This window comes from Leucoraja erinacea, chromosome 8 (assembly GCF_028641065.1).
Source record: "Leucoraja erinacea ecotype New England chromosome 8, Leri_hhj_1, whole genome shotgun sequence".
Taxonomy (NCBI): domain Eukaryota; kingdom Metazoa; phylum Chordata; class Chondrichthyes; order Rajiformes; family Rajidae; genus Leucoraja; species Leucoraja erinaceus.
In genome coordinates this window covers 39,351,412-39,369,207 of record NC_073384.1, presented here as the reverse complement: position 1 = coordinate 39,369,207, position 17,796 = coordinate 39,351,412, and the positions used below count along the sequence as shown (strand labels likewise).

Genomic DNA, 17,796 nt, shown 5'->3' with positions numbered 1-17,796 from the left:
TTGAACCGGCCCGTTCGCGGAGCTCGGATTCAGCCGCGGGACTGACATTACTTATCATCGCCCGGCGGGGTCACAACATCTGAAGTCTGGATCGCCTCAGCGCAGAGGGAGAATAAGAAGGGATGAGACAAAGACTTAAGACTTTTGCCTTCCATCACAGTGAGGAGGTGCCTGGTGAACTCACTGTGGTGGATGTTAATTTGTGTTTATTGTGTGTTTTTGTCATTTTGTACTATATGTAGGACTGCAAGGCAACAAAATTTTGTTCAGACCACAAGGTCTGAATGACAATAAAGGCGACTTTGACTTTGACTTTGACTATTGTACATAGCCTCACACCCTCATTGTTGTGGTGTGCTTTCATTCTGAATCATTAGCTCAAATAGCTTTTCAGTGTTGGGAAAAATTCCATCACAAAACCCCCACCTGAATCCACCTTGTCCTGCTCCATTTGTCTGAAGAAGGGTCTCGGCCTGAAACATCACCTGTTCCTTTTCTCCAGAGATGCTACCTGACCCGCTGAGTTACTCCAGACTTTTGTGTCTGTCTTCGTTTTAAACCCCCCATCTGCAGTTCCTCCCTACACATCTTGGCCTGCTCCCAGCTCCAGCTTTCTCCACCACCCATCCTCTTTCTCTGCCCCTTCCTAACCATAATCAGTCTTAAGAAGGTTAATGTGCCATTTAATAAGATTATGGCTTATGATTGTAATGTCAGCATCATATTATAGACTACCCATGGTAATCTCCACCCCCTTTACCTGTTTATCTCTGCCTTAAATAATAATCAAACATCTGTTCTCCTAATTAGAGTAGTCATGCAAATGGAGATTGTTGGAAAAATAATGGGTTTTTTTCAACAAATTTTTGTTTAACTCCAGGACTTCCAAATGCATTTGGAGGCTATGACGAAACACCCGGAATCACGTCAAAACACCTGAAGGTATTGCACATCATCTGAAATCTAATTGCTTGTATTCGCATGTGTAAGTCTCTCCCACCATTATATCGCCTTCTCAGTCTGTTCTCCTGCACAGATGTAACACGCACATGTGGCAATGTAGATAATTAAAGACATCACTGGTGTTTGAATTGAAACGTGCCTGTTTTCTTGCCAAGTGCATGCCTAAGAATGATGATGAGAACAAAACATCATTTTTCAATTTTCTTTGGGCATGCAGGCATAGGCTGGAAGGCGATTGCTTCATAAGTACTAGGAGCATAATTAGGCCATTCGGCCCATCAAGTGTACTCCACCGTTCAATCATGACTATCTTTCCCTCTCAACTCCATTCTCCTGCCTTCTCCCATAACCTCTGACACCCTTACTAATCAAGAATCTGTCAATCTCCGCCTTAAAATTATGCATTGACTTGGCCTCCACAGCCGTCCGTGGGAATGAATTCCACAGATTAAAACCCTCTGAAAGACCAAAGAAATTCCTGCTCATCTTTCTTTCTCTCAATTTTTTACATCTCAATTACATCTCCCAATAGTATCCTATGTTCAAAAGAAAACACCCCATCCTATCCTCTTTTAACTATGATTCTCCAGTCCTGCCAACATCTGTGTTAACTTCTTCTGCACTCTCTTGTGCTACCATATCCTTTCTACAGTGTATTTCGAAGAACTGTGCAGTATTTTTTACGCAATTCCAGCATGACTTGCCTGTTCCTGCTTGCTGTGCTTCAGCTAATAAAAGCAGATATTGCAGAAGCCTTCATACACACCTTAGTTACAGCCCTTTTGAAAGTGCATCTTAGTCCAAGATCTCTCTGATGCTCTATGTAGTACAATAATACACATTTATTGTGTATTCTCTGCCTTGTTTGCCCTACTCAAATGCACTATTTCATAATTGTATGGATTAGAATGTGGGAATAATTGGGAATAGATCTTTTTGTCCTTTATGCAAGCTCCCATCATTCATCAGGATCAAAGCTGACTTCCAACGTCAGTGTCATTTTCCTGCCCTACACCCACATTCCTTGATTCCCCTGATATCTATAAATAAGTTGATCTCTGGAACAAACTCCGTATTCGAGCCTCCACACCACTCTGGAATTACCCCAGAATTCTAGCAATTTGTCACTCTCCGGGAAAAGTTTTTATTTCTCTCGGTTCTAAATGGCCTACCCCTTATTCTAAAACGAGGAGCCCTGGTTCAAGACTCGTCAGCCAGAAGAAAAATCCGTGCATCCGGTTTTGAACTTTCATTTTGAATATAGAATGTAAAATTGGAGGACAAATCTGGTTCTTTTGATCACCTGTTTCAGGAATTTGCCATGGATGGGCTAGTGAACATCGTCGGAGGTTGCTGTGGAACTACTCCAGCTCATATACGGTATTTTTTTTTAAATTTTGCAATCAGTTTAAAAACATGCTGAAATTCATGTTCATAAGTCATAGGTGCAGCAGTAGGCCATTCGGCCCATCGAATCTACTCCGCCATTCAATCATGGCTGATCTATCTTTCCCTCTCAACCCAATTCTCCTGCCTTCTCCCCATAACCCTTGACACTCGCACCAAGTATTTGTCAATCAAATTAAAAGAGACTGGTTACTCCTCACGAAATATTCAAAATGGATGAAAGTCAGTTTTCTTTCTCTCACTGGTATATCCACGGAAAGATTGTGACGTCCTTTTGCATGGCATCGTTTTGTGATGCCTGTCATCAAGTTATAAATATGGGACTTTGGTTCGGCCACTTTTGGAGTATTGCGTGCAGTTCTAGTCGCCCCATTACAGGAAGATGTGGAGGCTTTGGAAAGTGCGCAGAAGAGGTTTACCATAATGGATTAAAGGATATTAGCTACAGGAAGAGATTGGACATTCTTGGATTGTTCTCTCTGGAACACATGGAGGTTGAGCGAAAACCTGATGGAAGTATATACAATTATGAGAGGCATACATAGTATAGACAGTCAGAACCATTTCCCCAGGGTGTAAAAATCAAATAGTAGAGGGCAAAGAATTAAGGTGAGGGGGGCAAAGTTTAAAGGCAATGTGATGAGCAACCTCTTTTATGCTGTTGGGGTGGTGATTGAGGCAGATACGATTGTGGCATTTAAGAACCATTTGGAGAGGCACACATATATGCAGGGAATGGAGAGATATGGATTATGTGCGGCGAGATAAGAACTGATCTTGGCATTATGTTTGGTGCAGTGCATTGTGGGCCATAAGGCCTGTTCATGTGCTATACTGTTCCATGTTCTAAATTGCAGAAATAATTAATAATGTAATATAAACAGATACTCAGTAGGTCAGACAGCATTTCCACCTGATTCTCTGCAAATAGAACTAGGTTGTTTCTCTTTAATTCAGTTAGGCTTTGCTTAATTTTACATTTTTTAATTGAATCTCCCTAATCTCCATTCCAAAGAAAATAGTCATGTATTTGTTAACTTTTTATTGAAACATATAAAATGTTAATTCTGTTCCCTTCTTGCATGTATTTTAATTCGGATTTGCAAATGCTGTTTTTTTGCTTATGGATAGTAAGGAGGACTTACCTCAGTATTTTATGGGGATTAAAATGGTGAGTGTGTCATTTAAGCAATAGAAGATGATGTGAAGCCTTTTGCAGTAGTAAGACAATAATTAGCTGATAAACCAGCCAAACGAGAGACATTATAAGGTACACAAAAAAAGCTGGAGAAACTCAACGGGTGCAGCATCTATGGAGCGAAGGAAATAGGCAACGTTTCGGGCCGAAACCCTTCTTCAGACATTATAAAACAGTTCTGGAGAAACTCAGCAGGTCAGGCTGCATTTCAGTAGCCGATCCGAAACGTTGCCTCTCTATTCTCTCCATTCCTCTCCTGCTGAGTTCCTCCAGCACTTTGTGGCTCAAGATTCCAGCATCTGCAGTTCATTGAGTCTTCGAAACGTTACAATTTCTGGTAGAAAGTTTGTGTAAACCATAAACCCAAACTTAGTGTATTCCAACTGGTTATATCTGTGCTATATTAGGTTTGCGATTTGAATTATCTTGACTACTTAATGTTTTCACTTTGTTGTATTTTTAGGGCAATAGCAGAAGCAGTCCAGAAATGTAGGCCAAGGATTCCTCCTCATCCTCATGTTTTTGACGACTTCTTGCTGCTTTCCGGTAAGTAGATTAATACGTTACATCTGCTGATAACTCCAATTTGTGTTGCTCTTGGATAGAGCATAGAGTGTAGAACTCTACAGGACAAGAACAGGTCCTTCAGCCCACAATGCCAACACCGAACATGATATCAAGACCAACTCCTCTCTGTCTGCATATAATCCTCCCCCCCCCCAATTCACTGCATATTTATATGCCTATCCAAAAGACTCTTAAATATCACTATTGTACTTCATGCAGATACCATCCCTAGCTGCACGGTTCAGGCTTCTTCTCCCCACTGTGTAAAAATAAAACTTGTCCTCTATATCTCCTTTCAACTTGGTCCCTTTCACCTTAAAATTATGATTTCCTGTAGATTTCATTTTACATCCTGGGGAAAAAGATTCTGATTGTACCCCTTTTGTGTCTCTCATAATTTTATATCACTCAGATCCTCCTGCAGTCTCTTACAGGTAAAGGGTGGATGGATACATCCTGGAATCAACCCTTTCCCTCATTGCTCCACAACTGGACCAATTCAAATACCACAAAAGTTTTGATTAAAATATTTGAAGTACTTTTAAAAAAACATAGCCGCTTGTTTTTTTAAAAACATGACAAAACCAGAGACATGTTTTCAATCCTGACCTTGGGTACTGGCTGTGTGGAATCTGCACGTTCTCCCTTGGGTTTCCTCCGAGTACTCTAGTTTCCCCCCACATCCCAAAGATGTATAATTGATAGGTTCATTGGCTTCTGTAAATTGCCCATAGCGAGTAAATGAGCGGTAAATTCTGGGAGAAATTGATGACAATGTGAAGAAAATAAAGTTCGATTCGATTAGTGTAGTAATAGTGCAAATTGGTGGTTGATGGTCACATCGGCTTGTTTCCTTTCTGTACCTATAGACTTTAGAGATGGTGCAGAAAGAGGCCTTTCGGCCCACCGTGTCCATGCCGACTGGTGGTCACCCCATACACTAGCACCATCCTTCATACTAGGGACAATATACAATTTACAGAAGCCAATTAATCTATAAACCTGAACGTCTTTGGAGTGTGGGAGATAACTGGAGCACCCAGAGAAAACTCGTGCAGTCACAGGGAGAACGTTCAAACTCCGAACAGACACCACTCACGGTCAGGATCGAACCTCGGTCTTTGGCACTGTGAGGCAGCAACTCTACCGCTGCGCTATTATGCCACATATAATTGAGGTTCACATTTTTGGGATGAGGCCTGTCTCAACATATATCTGGGGAATTTACCTCTCAATTTAGGAAATATCATTAAAATAATGTTCCTGCAGATGGGCTGTTGATTTTTTTTCCCCCCCTCCAAATCAATTTATTGGCAATTGTTAACACCAAAATGAAAAATCTTTAGAAAGAAAAATGGACAAGACAAACCTCATACTAACACATGATAAATGTTTGAAAACTAACATAAAAGTAAAGTAAAAAAATAAGTCTCCATTGATTTTAGTCGTTTGATACAAATTTTTAGAAATTGTATCAAGCATCAAAATTTGATGGAGATTGTTTATAATAGTTCATTGGTTCATCCAAGCTAACCTAAACCCTTCCTCTGAGCAAATAACTGTCTGCTCTCTCTGCCATGCAAATCCTTTTCGAATTTTCCAATTTTCTCCTGGAACTCTTTGCTGTCAGATGTGTTCCCTCATCTTTGAATCTTGTGTCCAACTGAGCCATTGTCTTGGTCTCTTGACTCTAAAAGTTTCTCAGATGTATTGAAACTTTCAAATGCTCTTTTGAGTTATTTCTCCTACCCCTGCCTCCATCTATTTGAGTTGTTCCTGTCCATTGAGTGAAGTCTATGTCTATGTTCTCCCACTTTCGCATCCACTCCCTACACACTAGGGGCAATTTACAGAAGCCAATTAACCTACAAACCCACATGTCTTTGGAATATGGGAGGAAACCGGAGCACCCGGAGTAAACCTACGTGGTCACAGTGACAATATGCAAATTCCCGAGGTCAGGATTGAGCCTCTCTGGCGCTATGAGGCAGCAGCTTTACCAGCTGTCCCACTATGCCACCTTTGATAAACAGTTTTCTTGCCTTATCTCTCTGTTGTGGAACTTTTTAAATCTCTGCATCTGGCAAGGCTGATATATGTTGCCTACACTTGATTGCTTTTGAGATGTATGATTCTGAGTTGCTGTCAAGTTGAATAAACCACATATTGCAAACAGTGAGATAAATATTGTAATTAGAGTTTATAATGCTATTGTTTGAAGAAAATGGAGAAAGTATGTTTTATGCAGGTGCCTCATGCAATTTTTATACCTACTGCTGAGGCACATGTCGCTGTTAGTTGTAGGATACTACGTTGAATTGTGCACCCAGAATTTTGTAGTGAAATCATAAAGATGCTGTGCCTATAATTTGTGAATGCCATCAACTTACATTAATTGCACACATTCTGCATTTATAATAGATACGTCTTTATAGTACAGAAGCTTGAAAGTGCACCCCACCGGACTGAAACAACTTCTATGTTTGAGAAGGCTTTTGAATGGTCCTTCCACAAGCTAGGGTACTGTTCAATTCACCTTTAGCCCATTGAGGATATTGGACTTTGTCGAAGGAACTGATGTGCTACAATGCTTTATTCTGCACTATCTTTATCTATTGATTGCTCTATCTATTGTACTTGAGTTTGAACTGATTGTATCTATGTATGGTGTATTTCATCTGTTTAGTTGGCATGCACAACAAAGCGTTTCCCTGTACCTCAGCCCATGTGACAATAAGAAAACATTTTTCACACAGAGAGTGGTGAATCTCTGGAATTCTCTGCCGCAGAAGGTAGTTGAGGCCAGTTCATTGGCTATATTTAAGAGGGAGTTAGATGTGGCCCTTGTGGCTAAAGGGATCAGGGGGCATGGAGAGAAGGCAGGAACAGGATACTGAGTTGGATGATCAGCCATGATCATATTGAATGGCGGTGCAGGCTCGTAGGGCCGAATGGCCTACTCCTGCACCTATTTTCTATGTTTCTAAACCTAAACCATTCTATTAGATCAATGTTTAAGAAGGAACTGCAGATGCTGGAAAATCGAAGGTAGACTAAAATGCTGGAGAAACTCAGTGGATGAGGCAGCATCTATGGAGTGAAGGAAATAGGCAACGTTTTGGGTCAAAACCCTTCTTCAGAAAAAGGGTTGAAAAGGGTTTTGACCCGAAAAGATGCCTATTTCCTTCGCTCCATAGATGCTGCCTCGCCTGCTGAGTTTCTCCAGCATGTCTGTCTATTTTGATCAACATTGTGCTGCATAGCAAGTGGCTGTTGTATTTATATTTTGTTTTGTTTAGGTCTTGAGCCTTTCAGAATTGGCCCATACACCAACTTTGTTAACATTGGAGAGCGTTGTAACGTGGCAGGATCCCGAAAGTTTGCTAAACTTATCATGGAAGATAATTATGAGGTAAAGTGTCGTTCTATTTTCAAACGTCATATTTTTGTAAGTCCATAAATGCCTCAAAAACGGAGAAAAGTTCCGTACTTGGAATTTGACACCTTTGTCGCAAGAGGAAGGAAGTTCATGCATAAATCCCACTTTAAGGGATCATATTGTTGGTTAATACCAATTTATTAAAATTATATCACGGTACATATATCGTTGGATAGGCATATTGAGGAAGGGATATATTGCCCTTCTTTAATGTGTCCAATAATTGTGATAAAGGTACTCTCGTGTTGCTGTTATCAGTTTTAGCATTGTAATCCATTAATGGAGGAGGTATGGTGATCATTTTCCAAGTTAGCATAGCATGTCTTGGAGTGTGATTTTTAGGTGGTACTTGTATGTTTTATGTTTCTGCTCTTCTAGCCGCAAAGGTCATACGTTTTGCAAGCCATTGCTTCTTGAAAATGGCAACACAAACGGATAGCATTGTAAAGAAAGCATATGGCATGCTTGCCTTCTTCGGAAAGCGTGTTGAGTACAAGGACTGTTGATGCTGTGCAAAACTTTGGTTAGGACACATTTGGAGATTGTATGCAGTTCTGTTCATTATAGAAAGGATGTGGAGACTTTGGACTGTGGAGAAGAGAATGTTGTGTGGTTTAGAGAGTACTTGCTACAGGAAAAGGTTGCACAAACTTTGATTGTTTTCCATGGAGTGTGGGAGGTTAAGGGGCAACCTGATAAAAGTATATATATTTCGAGAGATATCGGCAGGCAGGGTAGGCAGTTAGTCTCTTCCCCAGGGTATAATTGTCAAGTACATGTGGGCATATGTTTAAGGTGAGAGAGTGGAAGTTTAAACGTGATTTGAGGCATGACAGTCTTTATCCCAAGGTATAAATGTCTTCTACCAGAGGACACAGCTTTAAGGTGAGATGGGTAAAGTTTAAAGGAGATTTAATGGGAAGTTTTTTTTACAGTGGTAGATGCCTAGGACCTGCTGCCAGGAGAAGTGGTGGAAGCAGATACAATAGTGATGTTTAAGAGATATTTAGACAGGCGCACAAACAAGAAGGACTTGAGACATGTAGACCACTTACAGAAATATGCAGTTTAAATTGTCTTCATGGTTGGCATAGACATTGTGAGCCGAAAGGCCTGCTCCTGTGCTGTTTTAGGAACTGGAGTCCAAGAGGATTTGGCAAGTTCTCCCGTAAATGTTTTTCGATATAGGAGGAAGAGATGCCATTGCATTAAGAGATGTCGGAGTAAAGGTGCTGACATAACCTTGTGCTCTGAACACGCTCCTAACATGCTTGATATTGTGACAAGCAGATGTGAAATTGATGGGTTTCATCACCATATTGGTCTGCATCTTTGTCTTAGAATATAGAAAATTAGAAGATAGAAAATTGGTTGGCAGACAGGAAACAAAGAGTAGGGATTAATGTGTCCCTTTCAGAATGGCAGGCAGTGACTAGTGGGGTATAGATCGCAAGGATTGGTGCTGGGACCGCAGCTATTTACAATATACATCAATGATTTAGATGAAGGGATTCAAAGTAACATTAGTAAATTTGCAGATGACACAAAGCTGGGTGGTATTGTGAACTGTGAGGAGGATGCTATGATAATGCAGGGTGACTTGGACAGGTTGGGTGAGTGGGTAGATGCATGGCAGATGCAGTTTAATGCGGATAAATGTGAGGTTATCCACTTTGGTGGCAACAACAGAAAGGCAGATTACTATCTTAATGGTGTCAAGTTAGGAAAAGGGGAAGTACAGCAGGCAGTGAAGAAAGCAAATAGCATGTTGGCCTTCATAACAAGAGGAGTTGAGTATAGGAGCAAAGAGGTCCTTCTGCAGGTGCATGGGGCCCAAGTGAGACCACACCTGGAGTATTGTGTGCAGATTTGGTCCCTTAATTTGAGGAAGGACATTCTTTCTATTGAGGGAGTGTAGCATAGGTTTACAAGGTTAATTCCCGGATGGCGGAACTGTCATATGCTGAGGGAGCGGCTGGGCTTGTATACTCTGGAGTTTAGAAGGATGAGAGGGTATCTAATTGAAACATATAAGATTATTAAGGGTTTGGACACGCTAGAGGCAGGAAACATGTTCCCGATGTTGGGGGAGTCCAGAACCAGGAGCCGCAGTTTAAGAATAAGGGGTAAGCCATTTAGAACGGAGACGAGGAAGCACTTTTTCTCACAGAGAGTTATGAGTGTGGAATTCTCTGCCACAGAGGACGGTGGAGGCTGGTTCTCTGGATACTTTCATGAGAGAGCTATATAGGGCTCTTAGAGATAGCAGAGTCAGGAGATATGGGGAGAAGGCAGGAACAGGGGTACTGATTGGGGATGATCAGCTATGATCACATTGAATGGCAGTGCTGGCGCGAGGGGCCGAATGGCCTACTCCTGCACCTATTGTCTATTGTCTTTCAAGGAAAGACTTTTGAAATAACACAATTTAAAACTGAAGATAGACACAAAGTGCTGGTGTAACTCAGTGAGTCAGGCAGCATTTCTGTAGAAAAAGGATGGGTATCCTTTTGGGTCAGACCCCTTCTTTAGTTTAAAGAAGCGTTCCGACCTGAAATGTCACGCATTCTTCTTCTCTAAAGATGCTGCCTGACCCGCTGAGTTACTCCAGCACTTTATGTCTATCTTCGGTACAAACCAGCATCTGCAGTTCCTTTCTACACAATTAAAAAATGTTACTCGGAAGAATACTTGCCCTTTTCGACAGTGCTAAGTCATCAGCACCTCAGAGTTGATTGAATGTAAGCTGTGAACTATGGTACTTTCTGACTTTGTGGGCGGCATAGTGGCACAGCAGTAGAGTTGCTGCCTTATGGGCCTGTCCCACTTAGGCAACTTTTTAGGCGAGTGTAGGAGACTGCGCTCGCCACATGGTTGCCACATGTTCGCTGATGGTCTCTGGTGAGTCTTCTTCATGATCGTGAGGAGTTCCCGCATTCTGGGAACTAGTTGCGGCCTCAGTATGGTTGCCACAAAATTTTCAACATGCTGACCAAAAATGGAGAGAAAATCGATAATCCTGTAGTCGTAGGTGCAGTTGTAGTGGGGTCGCCGTGTAGTTATGGGCAGTCGAGGTAGTCGTAGGTAGTTTTAGTTAATCGCCTTTGCTGACAGGTCATTTTCATTGGCTCATTGGGGGAAAAAAAACGTAAGCATGAGTTTTCAGAACCAAGGATAATGTTAATGTTAAACCGGTAATGTTAAATATCCACCGAACTTCACTGCTGTGTTTCTCTGGCTTATTAAAAGTTGTCTGGCTTCTTAAAAGTTGTCTCCACTCCTTCTCCCTCCTTCTCCCCGCTTCTTCCCTCTTTTAAAGGACTTACCGTACACTGTGCTAGCCGTCTTAATTTCAGCGCCAACCTTCCTGTTCATCGCGGTGTGTGTCTGTATCACCTTGGCTTTGTATCTTGTGAATTTCAGACAGCACTCCCCCGCTTGCCCTGGCCCCTGCCTTTGCGAAGTGTTGTGTGTGTGTGTGTGTGTGTGTGTTCCAATCTGACTGTCGCCGTTCCAGTTCCCGGTTTTTCATGCGACTGTCGGCAACTTGACAGTCGCTGGCAGTCCGCTGAAAAATCGCCTAAGTGGGACAGGCCCATTACAGCGCTTGTGGTGCCAGAGACACGGGATCGATCCTGACTACGGGTCCTGTCTGTATGGAGTTTGTATGTTCTCCTCGTGACCGCATGGGTTTCCTCCGAGATTACTCCAATGACGCACAAGTGTGTTAATTGGCTTGGCTTGGTATTAATGTAATATTGTCCCTTGTGTGTGTACGATGGTGTTACTATGTGGGGATCGCTAGTTGTTGCGGTCTTGATGGGCCGAAGGCCTGTTTCCGCGCTGTATCTCTAAACTAAACTGAACTGAGTGATGTTGAAAGGCCTATTATTTTGTCATTTCAATCTGACTGTAGGAAGCCTTGAATATAGCCAAGATCCAAGTCAATAAGGGAGCTCAAATCCTGGATATCAACATGGATGATGGAATGTTAGATGGCAAGAGTGCGATGATCAGATTTTGTAACCTTGTATCAACGGAACCAGATATTGCCAAGGTCAGTACAGTAATTGTCTAAAAGCAATGTGCGTGTAATAGCGGAAGCAATATCAGAGAGTGACAGCTGGTTGAACAAGTCTTGTAGTGCAGTTTGCCCACCAAGTCTGTGCTGACCATGACGCCTAACTAAACTTATTTACCTGACTGCACAGGGTCTGTATATCTCTATTCTCTACTTGTTCATATGTCTGTTTAACTGCCTCTTCAGCATTGCTGTCTTAAAAAGGCACACAGTGCTGGAATAACTCAGCGGGTCAGGCAGCATCCTTAGTGGACATGGATAGGTGATGTTTCGGGTCGGGATCCTTCTGAGTCTCCATCATATCTGCTTCTGCTGCCTCCCCTGGCATCTACCACGCTGTGGAAAAATACTTGTTTCAAACAACTCCTTTAAAAAAATTCTTCCTCTCACCTCAACCTGTCTGTGAGGTTAGACAAGCACACCTCTTCAACCCTCACCCTGAACACCGGCGTTCCTCAGGGCTGTGTGCTGAGCCCCCTCCTCTACTCCCTCTTCACCTATGACTGCACACCTGTACATGGTACTAACACCATCATCAAGTATGCAGATGATACAACGGTGATTGGCCTCATCAGCAACAACGATGAGCTGGCCTACAGGGAGGAGGTCCAGCACTTAGCAGCATGGTGCGCTGACAACAACCTGGCCCTTAACTCCAAGAAGACCAAGGAGCTCATTGTAGACTTCAGGAAGTCCAGAGGCGGCACGCACACCCCCATCCACATTAACGGGACGGAGGTGGAACGTGTTTCTAGCTTCAGGTTCCTGGGAGTCAACATCTCCGATGACCTCTCTTGGACCCACAATACCTCTACTCGGATCAAGAAGGCTCATCAGCGTCTCTTCTTCCTGAGGAGACTGAAGAAGGTCCATCTGTCTCCTCAGATCCTGGTGAACTTCTACCGCTGCACCATCGAGAGCATCCTTACCAACTGCATCACAGTATGGTATGGCAACTGCTCTGTCTCCAACCGGAAGGCATTGCAGAGGGTGGTGAAAATTGCCCAACGCATCACCGGTTCCACGCTCCCCTCCATTGAGTCTGTCCAAAGCAAGCGCTGTCTGCGGAGGGCGCTCAGCATCGCCAAGGACTGCTCTCACCCCAACCATGGACTGTTTACCCTCGTACCATCCGGGAGGCGCTACAGGTCTCTCCGTTGCCGAACCAGCAGGTCGAGGAACAGCTTCTTTCCGGCCGCTGTCACTCTACTAAACAACGTACCTCGGTGACTGCCAATCACCCCCCCCCCCGGACACTTATTATTATTATTTTTCTTTTTTATTCAAATCGTTTGCTATGTCGCTCTTCAAGGGAGATGCTAAATGCATTTCGTTGTCTCTGTACTGTACACTGACAATGACAATTAAAATTGAATCTGAATCTGAATCTGAATCTGTGCCATCTAGCACGACATTTCCATCCTGAGAAAATACTATCTACCCTATCTATATAATTATATTTATCCTCTATCACTTCAGCTTCTGGTGCTTGAGAGATAATAATCCTTATCACTATAATGGTGAACAAAACATGAAGTGCTGGAGTAACTTAGCGGGTCAAGTAGCACTTGTGGAGACGAGGGTCCTGACCTAAAACATTGCTTGTCCATTCCCACTACAGATGCTGCCTGACCCGCTGAGTTCCTCCAGCACTTTGTGTCTTTTTTTAAACCAGAATCTGTACTTTTGTTCTGCACTTTTCATTGCACTTTTGACATCTAACATTCCATCTGTACATATGATTCCAGCATCTATTATTCCTTCTGTCTCCAATATCTTGGTGCAACTTCTCCTGTGTTCTCTGCAAAGGCTCCATAAACGTCCTATAGTGTGGCGACGTAAACTGCACATAATACTCCAAATGTCTAGTATTAATACACTTTGGAGACATTGGACTATGTTTTTTCGTACTTAACTGGACTTCATCTTGCCCTAAACGTTATTCCCTTTATCCTGTATCTGTACACTGTTGACGGCTTGATTACAATCATGTACAGTCTTTCGCTGATTGGCTAGCACGCGACAAAAAAGCTTTTCCCTGTACCTCGGTACAGGTAACAATAAACTAAACTAAACTGATCATCATTGAACCACAAGCACTTCTTTGTTTTTTCTCTTTAAGGTCCCAGTTTGTATAGATTCTTCAAAGTTCAGTGTGATTGAAGCAGGTTTGAGGTGTTGCCAGGGCAAATGCCTTGTTAATAGTATCAGTTTGAAGGAAGGAGAGGAAGACTTTCTGGAGAAAGCACGTATAATTAAACAGTTTGGAGCTGCTGTTGTGATAATGGCATTTGATGAGAAAGGACAGGTAAGTGCGTTAGATAAAACAAAGAACTGGTTATTGTTTTCTTGCTGTGTTGTCCAACAGCCTTTGCATGGAACTTAATGTTATAGAGTCAGTCAAACAGCACAGAAACATGCATTTTGTCCCAACACATCCAAGGCGCCCATCTTTTTAGATTAGTTTAGTGATACAGCGCGGAAACAGGCCCTTCAGCCCATCGAGTCAGCACCGACCAGTGATCCCCGCACACTAACACTATCCTACACACTAGAATCAATTTACATGTATACCAAGCCAATTAACCTACAAACCTGTATATCTTTGGAGTGTGGGAGGAAACCGAAGATCTCGGAGAAAGCCCATGTAGGTCATGGGGAGAATGTACGAACTCCAAACAGACAAGCACCCCTAGTCAGGATCAAACCCGGGTCTCCGGCGCTGTAGGGCAATAGCTCTACTGCTGCGCCACCGTGCCGCACGTAGCTCGTCCCATTTGCTCACTTTTGACCCAAGTTGGACACAAAGTGCTGGAGTAACTCGGCAGGTCAGGCAGCATCTATGGAACACATGGATAGGTGATGTTTTGGGTCTAGACCCTTCTTCTCTTGGTTTGTTGTAAGAGTGAGGTTTTGCCACTAGATGTCATCTGGTAATTGAGTATCTCCCAGAAACTGATCCACTGAAGCTTTTCATGTGTGAATTGCCATCAAAGCAACTTTGCCCATGTCAGATCTCATTAGGTCAATCAGCAAATTGGCCCAGGCATTTCTCAGTGGAATTCACTTCACACTTTTGACATTTGCCTGACATAAGACATGATTCCAGTAACGTCATTGGTTGATCGGGTTAATCAATCCCACTTGCTGCTTCCAGACACACAAGCGCTTTACATCCTTCCTCCTCACCCCCTTTATCCTAATTCTCTGCAACATCCTCTTAAACTGCGGCTGCAATGGAGTGGCCTTTGGATCTCATTCTTCCAAGCAACCAGCACTGCAACAACTCAAGTCTGCAAGTTCTGTGGGCTATTGCGTTGGCAAATGCACAGATAAAAATGTTTGCACGAATCACTTGATTATTTTTTTAGCTGCATCTTTCATGAATTTCCTCATTCATTTATTTTTGCAAGCCTCCTGAATGAAGGCTGGAGTTGAGCATTCATATGTTGTGTGTGTGTTTAAGGAACTATTGGAATGTGCTCGCAGATTCTGAACCTTCTGTTATCTTGTTCAGGCGACCGATATTGAATCCAAAGTGGCAGTGTGCACTAGAGCGTATTACTTGCTTGTGAACAAAGTCAAATTTAACCCCAGTGATATCATATTTGATCCAAATATACTCACTATTGGAACTGGAATGGAGGAGCACAATCTCTATGCTGTAAATTTCATCAAAGCGACTTCAATTATGAAGGTAAGTCTATGCATGAAAGCATAGCTCCACCTCAAATCACCATGAGGAACTGAATAGGGCATAAGGAGATGAATGATTACTTTCACCTATGGAAACCAGGAACTGCAGATGCTGGTTTACCAAAGAAAGAGACAAAATGCTGGAGGAACTCAACGGGTCCTCCAGCATCCCTGGAGAGCATGGATAGGTGACGTTTGGGGTCGGAACACTTCAGACTGATTGTAGGGGTGGGAGGAAAGAAAGCTAGAACAGTGGAGGGGCAGGACAGAGCATGGCGGGTTACAGGTGAACACAGGTGAGGGAGGGTTTTTGTAGGAAAATGGTTGGACAGAAGGCTTGTGATAAGGATAGAAGAGGTGTTATTTGTGAAGCCAGAGAAAGGAACGTAGCTGGAAGTTAGGGGGTAGAAGTGATGAAATGGGCGCAAGTCCAGGTGGGGCACAAAGAGAGGAGGGGAAAAAAGGGGAGATAATTAGTTACCTAAAATTGGAGAATTCAATGCGAGTTTCTCAAGGCTAGTCATAGGTGAACACAGGTGAGGGGCGATTTTGGTCGGCAGATGGGTGGAGAAAGGACAGAGACGAACACACACAAGATGTGAGACAAAAGGATTAGAGTTGCAAATTGTGTTGCTGAAGGATTTACACAATTTTCCTTTCATCTTTACGGCTGATGGGGATAGTAATTGTATTTCCAGGAAAGTATGTGTATAAAACAATTAAAATGGAAGCACCTACTCTGCGCAATGCAGCCTGACACATTTTGAAATAAATTAACATAGATATAATTGAAAAATATTTTATCAGAATATAGGAGCAAAATGTGTTGATTTTAAAAAGTACTGCTATTTCATATTAAGGAAAGATTATAAATGAGATTTTTCTAAACCTTTTATTAAAATCTGAATATTTTGACATTTTCATCAATCTGCCACTAGCAACAGCAGCAGCGTTACAATTTAGATGCACAATATGCTGGACCTTTAGCATAATACTAATTATTTTAACAGAAACGTCATTGACTGGTCTGGACTTACACACAAATCAGATAAAGGTTGTGTTGATCTGTGTACATTGAGACTTTGGGAGAAATTCTGAAGCCTTCAGCTCTGAAGCATTGCAACACCAGTATTGTACTCCTGAAATTAAGATATTACTTGATGTTTAGTGGTTCTCTTCATTTGAACGCTGGCAAATATTTAAGTGATATAAGAACATTAAAAATCATTAAAATAATCCTTTTTATTATTTATTTCCTGAACCCAAATAAGATATTGCAAATAATTCCACCGTCTTGTATGGAGCTGTAAAAAATCAAGTTGGTGCCAGGAGTTTATAATTTCAATAATTACACAGACGGCTGTGGAGGCCAAGTCAATGGATATTTATTAACGCGGTTGATAGATTGATAGATTCTTGATTAGTACGGGTTTCAGGGGTTATGGGGAGAAGGCAGAGGAAAGGGTTTGAGGGGGAAAGCTAGGTCAGACATGTTTGAATGGCCGAGTAGAGTTGATGGGCCCAATGGCCTAATTCTGCTCCTATCACTTCTGAGCATCTGCTTTACTTTGACTGTCTTTTTCCAGTGTGCAAGTAATTATTTGTATTTTAGGTTTAATTCTATTGTTTTTTATCTTCCCTTTAAGGAGATGAAGGAGCTGGATATATATTCCATTAATTTCCAGTCTTTGAGTCACTTGCAACTATCCATCCTTGATGCTACGTTATCCCTTCTGTCTTGTCTAAATCTTGTATTTCTCAGTCTATACGTTCATTGTGAGTCGATATGAATTAAAAGTGCTCACAGTATATCATTCTTTCTTTGTAATAAATCCAATCACTTTCTCTTGTATTTTATCTTGATTTGCTCATGGCTTTTTATTTTCATAAAGGGAGCATTGCCTGGAGCCAGAGTAAGTGGAGGTCTTTCAAATCTGTCCTTCGCATTTCGTGGAATGGAGGCAATCCGAGAGGCCATACACAGCGTATTCCTTTACCATGCTATAAAGGTACAAAGCTAATATTTATGAATACTCTTTCAACTACATCATTTTTGGAGAGAATGCAGAGTAGGGTCACCAGAATGTTGCCAGGATTAAAGGGATTTTGTTATGGGGAGAGAATGAAATAACTAGGGACATAAGAAACTGCAGATGCTGATTTACAGAACAAGGCACAATGCTTCAATTATACTTTATTGTCACATGTACCAAGGTACAGTGAAATTCTTTGTTTTTGCATACATATAGTGCTCAGCGGGTCAAGCAGCTTCTTTGGAGAACATGGATAGGTGATGTTTTAGATCGGATCCCTTCTTCAGATTCTGAAGAAGTGTCCCGACCCAAAAGGGCACATATCTGCGTTCTCCAGAGATTCTGCCTGACCCACACTTTGTGTCTTGAATAAGCTATATTTGTTTTCACTGGAGCAAAGGAGGCTGAGGGG

At 42.2% G+C, this 17,796-nt stretch overlaps 1 protein-coding gene across 1 annotated transcript in view; it reads left to right on the top strand.

The window, feature by feature from the left end:
• mtr (5-methyltetrahydrofolate-homocysteine methyltransferase) overlaps window positions 1–17,796 on the top strand; it is a 68,363-nt gene that overhangs the window by 24,535 nt on the left and 26,032 nt on the right. The window contains exons 10-17 of the mRNA XM_055640012.1: window positions 881–942; window positions 2,276–2,343; window positions 4,032–4,114; window positions 7,435–7,547; window positions 11,491–11,631; window positions 13,778–13,963; window positions 15,173–15,352; window positions 17,244–17,360. Coding sequence (XP_055495987.1) covers window positions 881–942; window positions 2,276–2,343; window positions 4,032–4,114; window positions 7,435–7,547; window positions 11,491–11,631; window positions 13,778–13,963; window positions 15,173–15,352; window positions 17,244–17,360 — 950 coding nt within the window. The remainder of the gene's footprint in view (window positions 1–880; window positions 943–2,275; window positions 2,344–4,031; window positions 4,115–7,434; window positions 7,548–11,490; window positions 11,632–13,777; window positions 13,964–15,172; window positions 15,353–17,243; window positions 17,361–17,796) is intronic.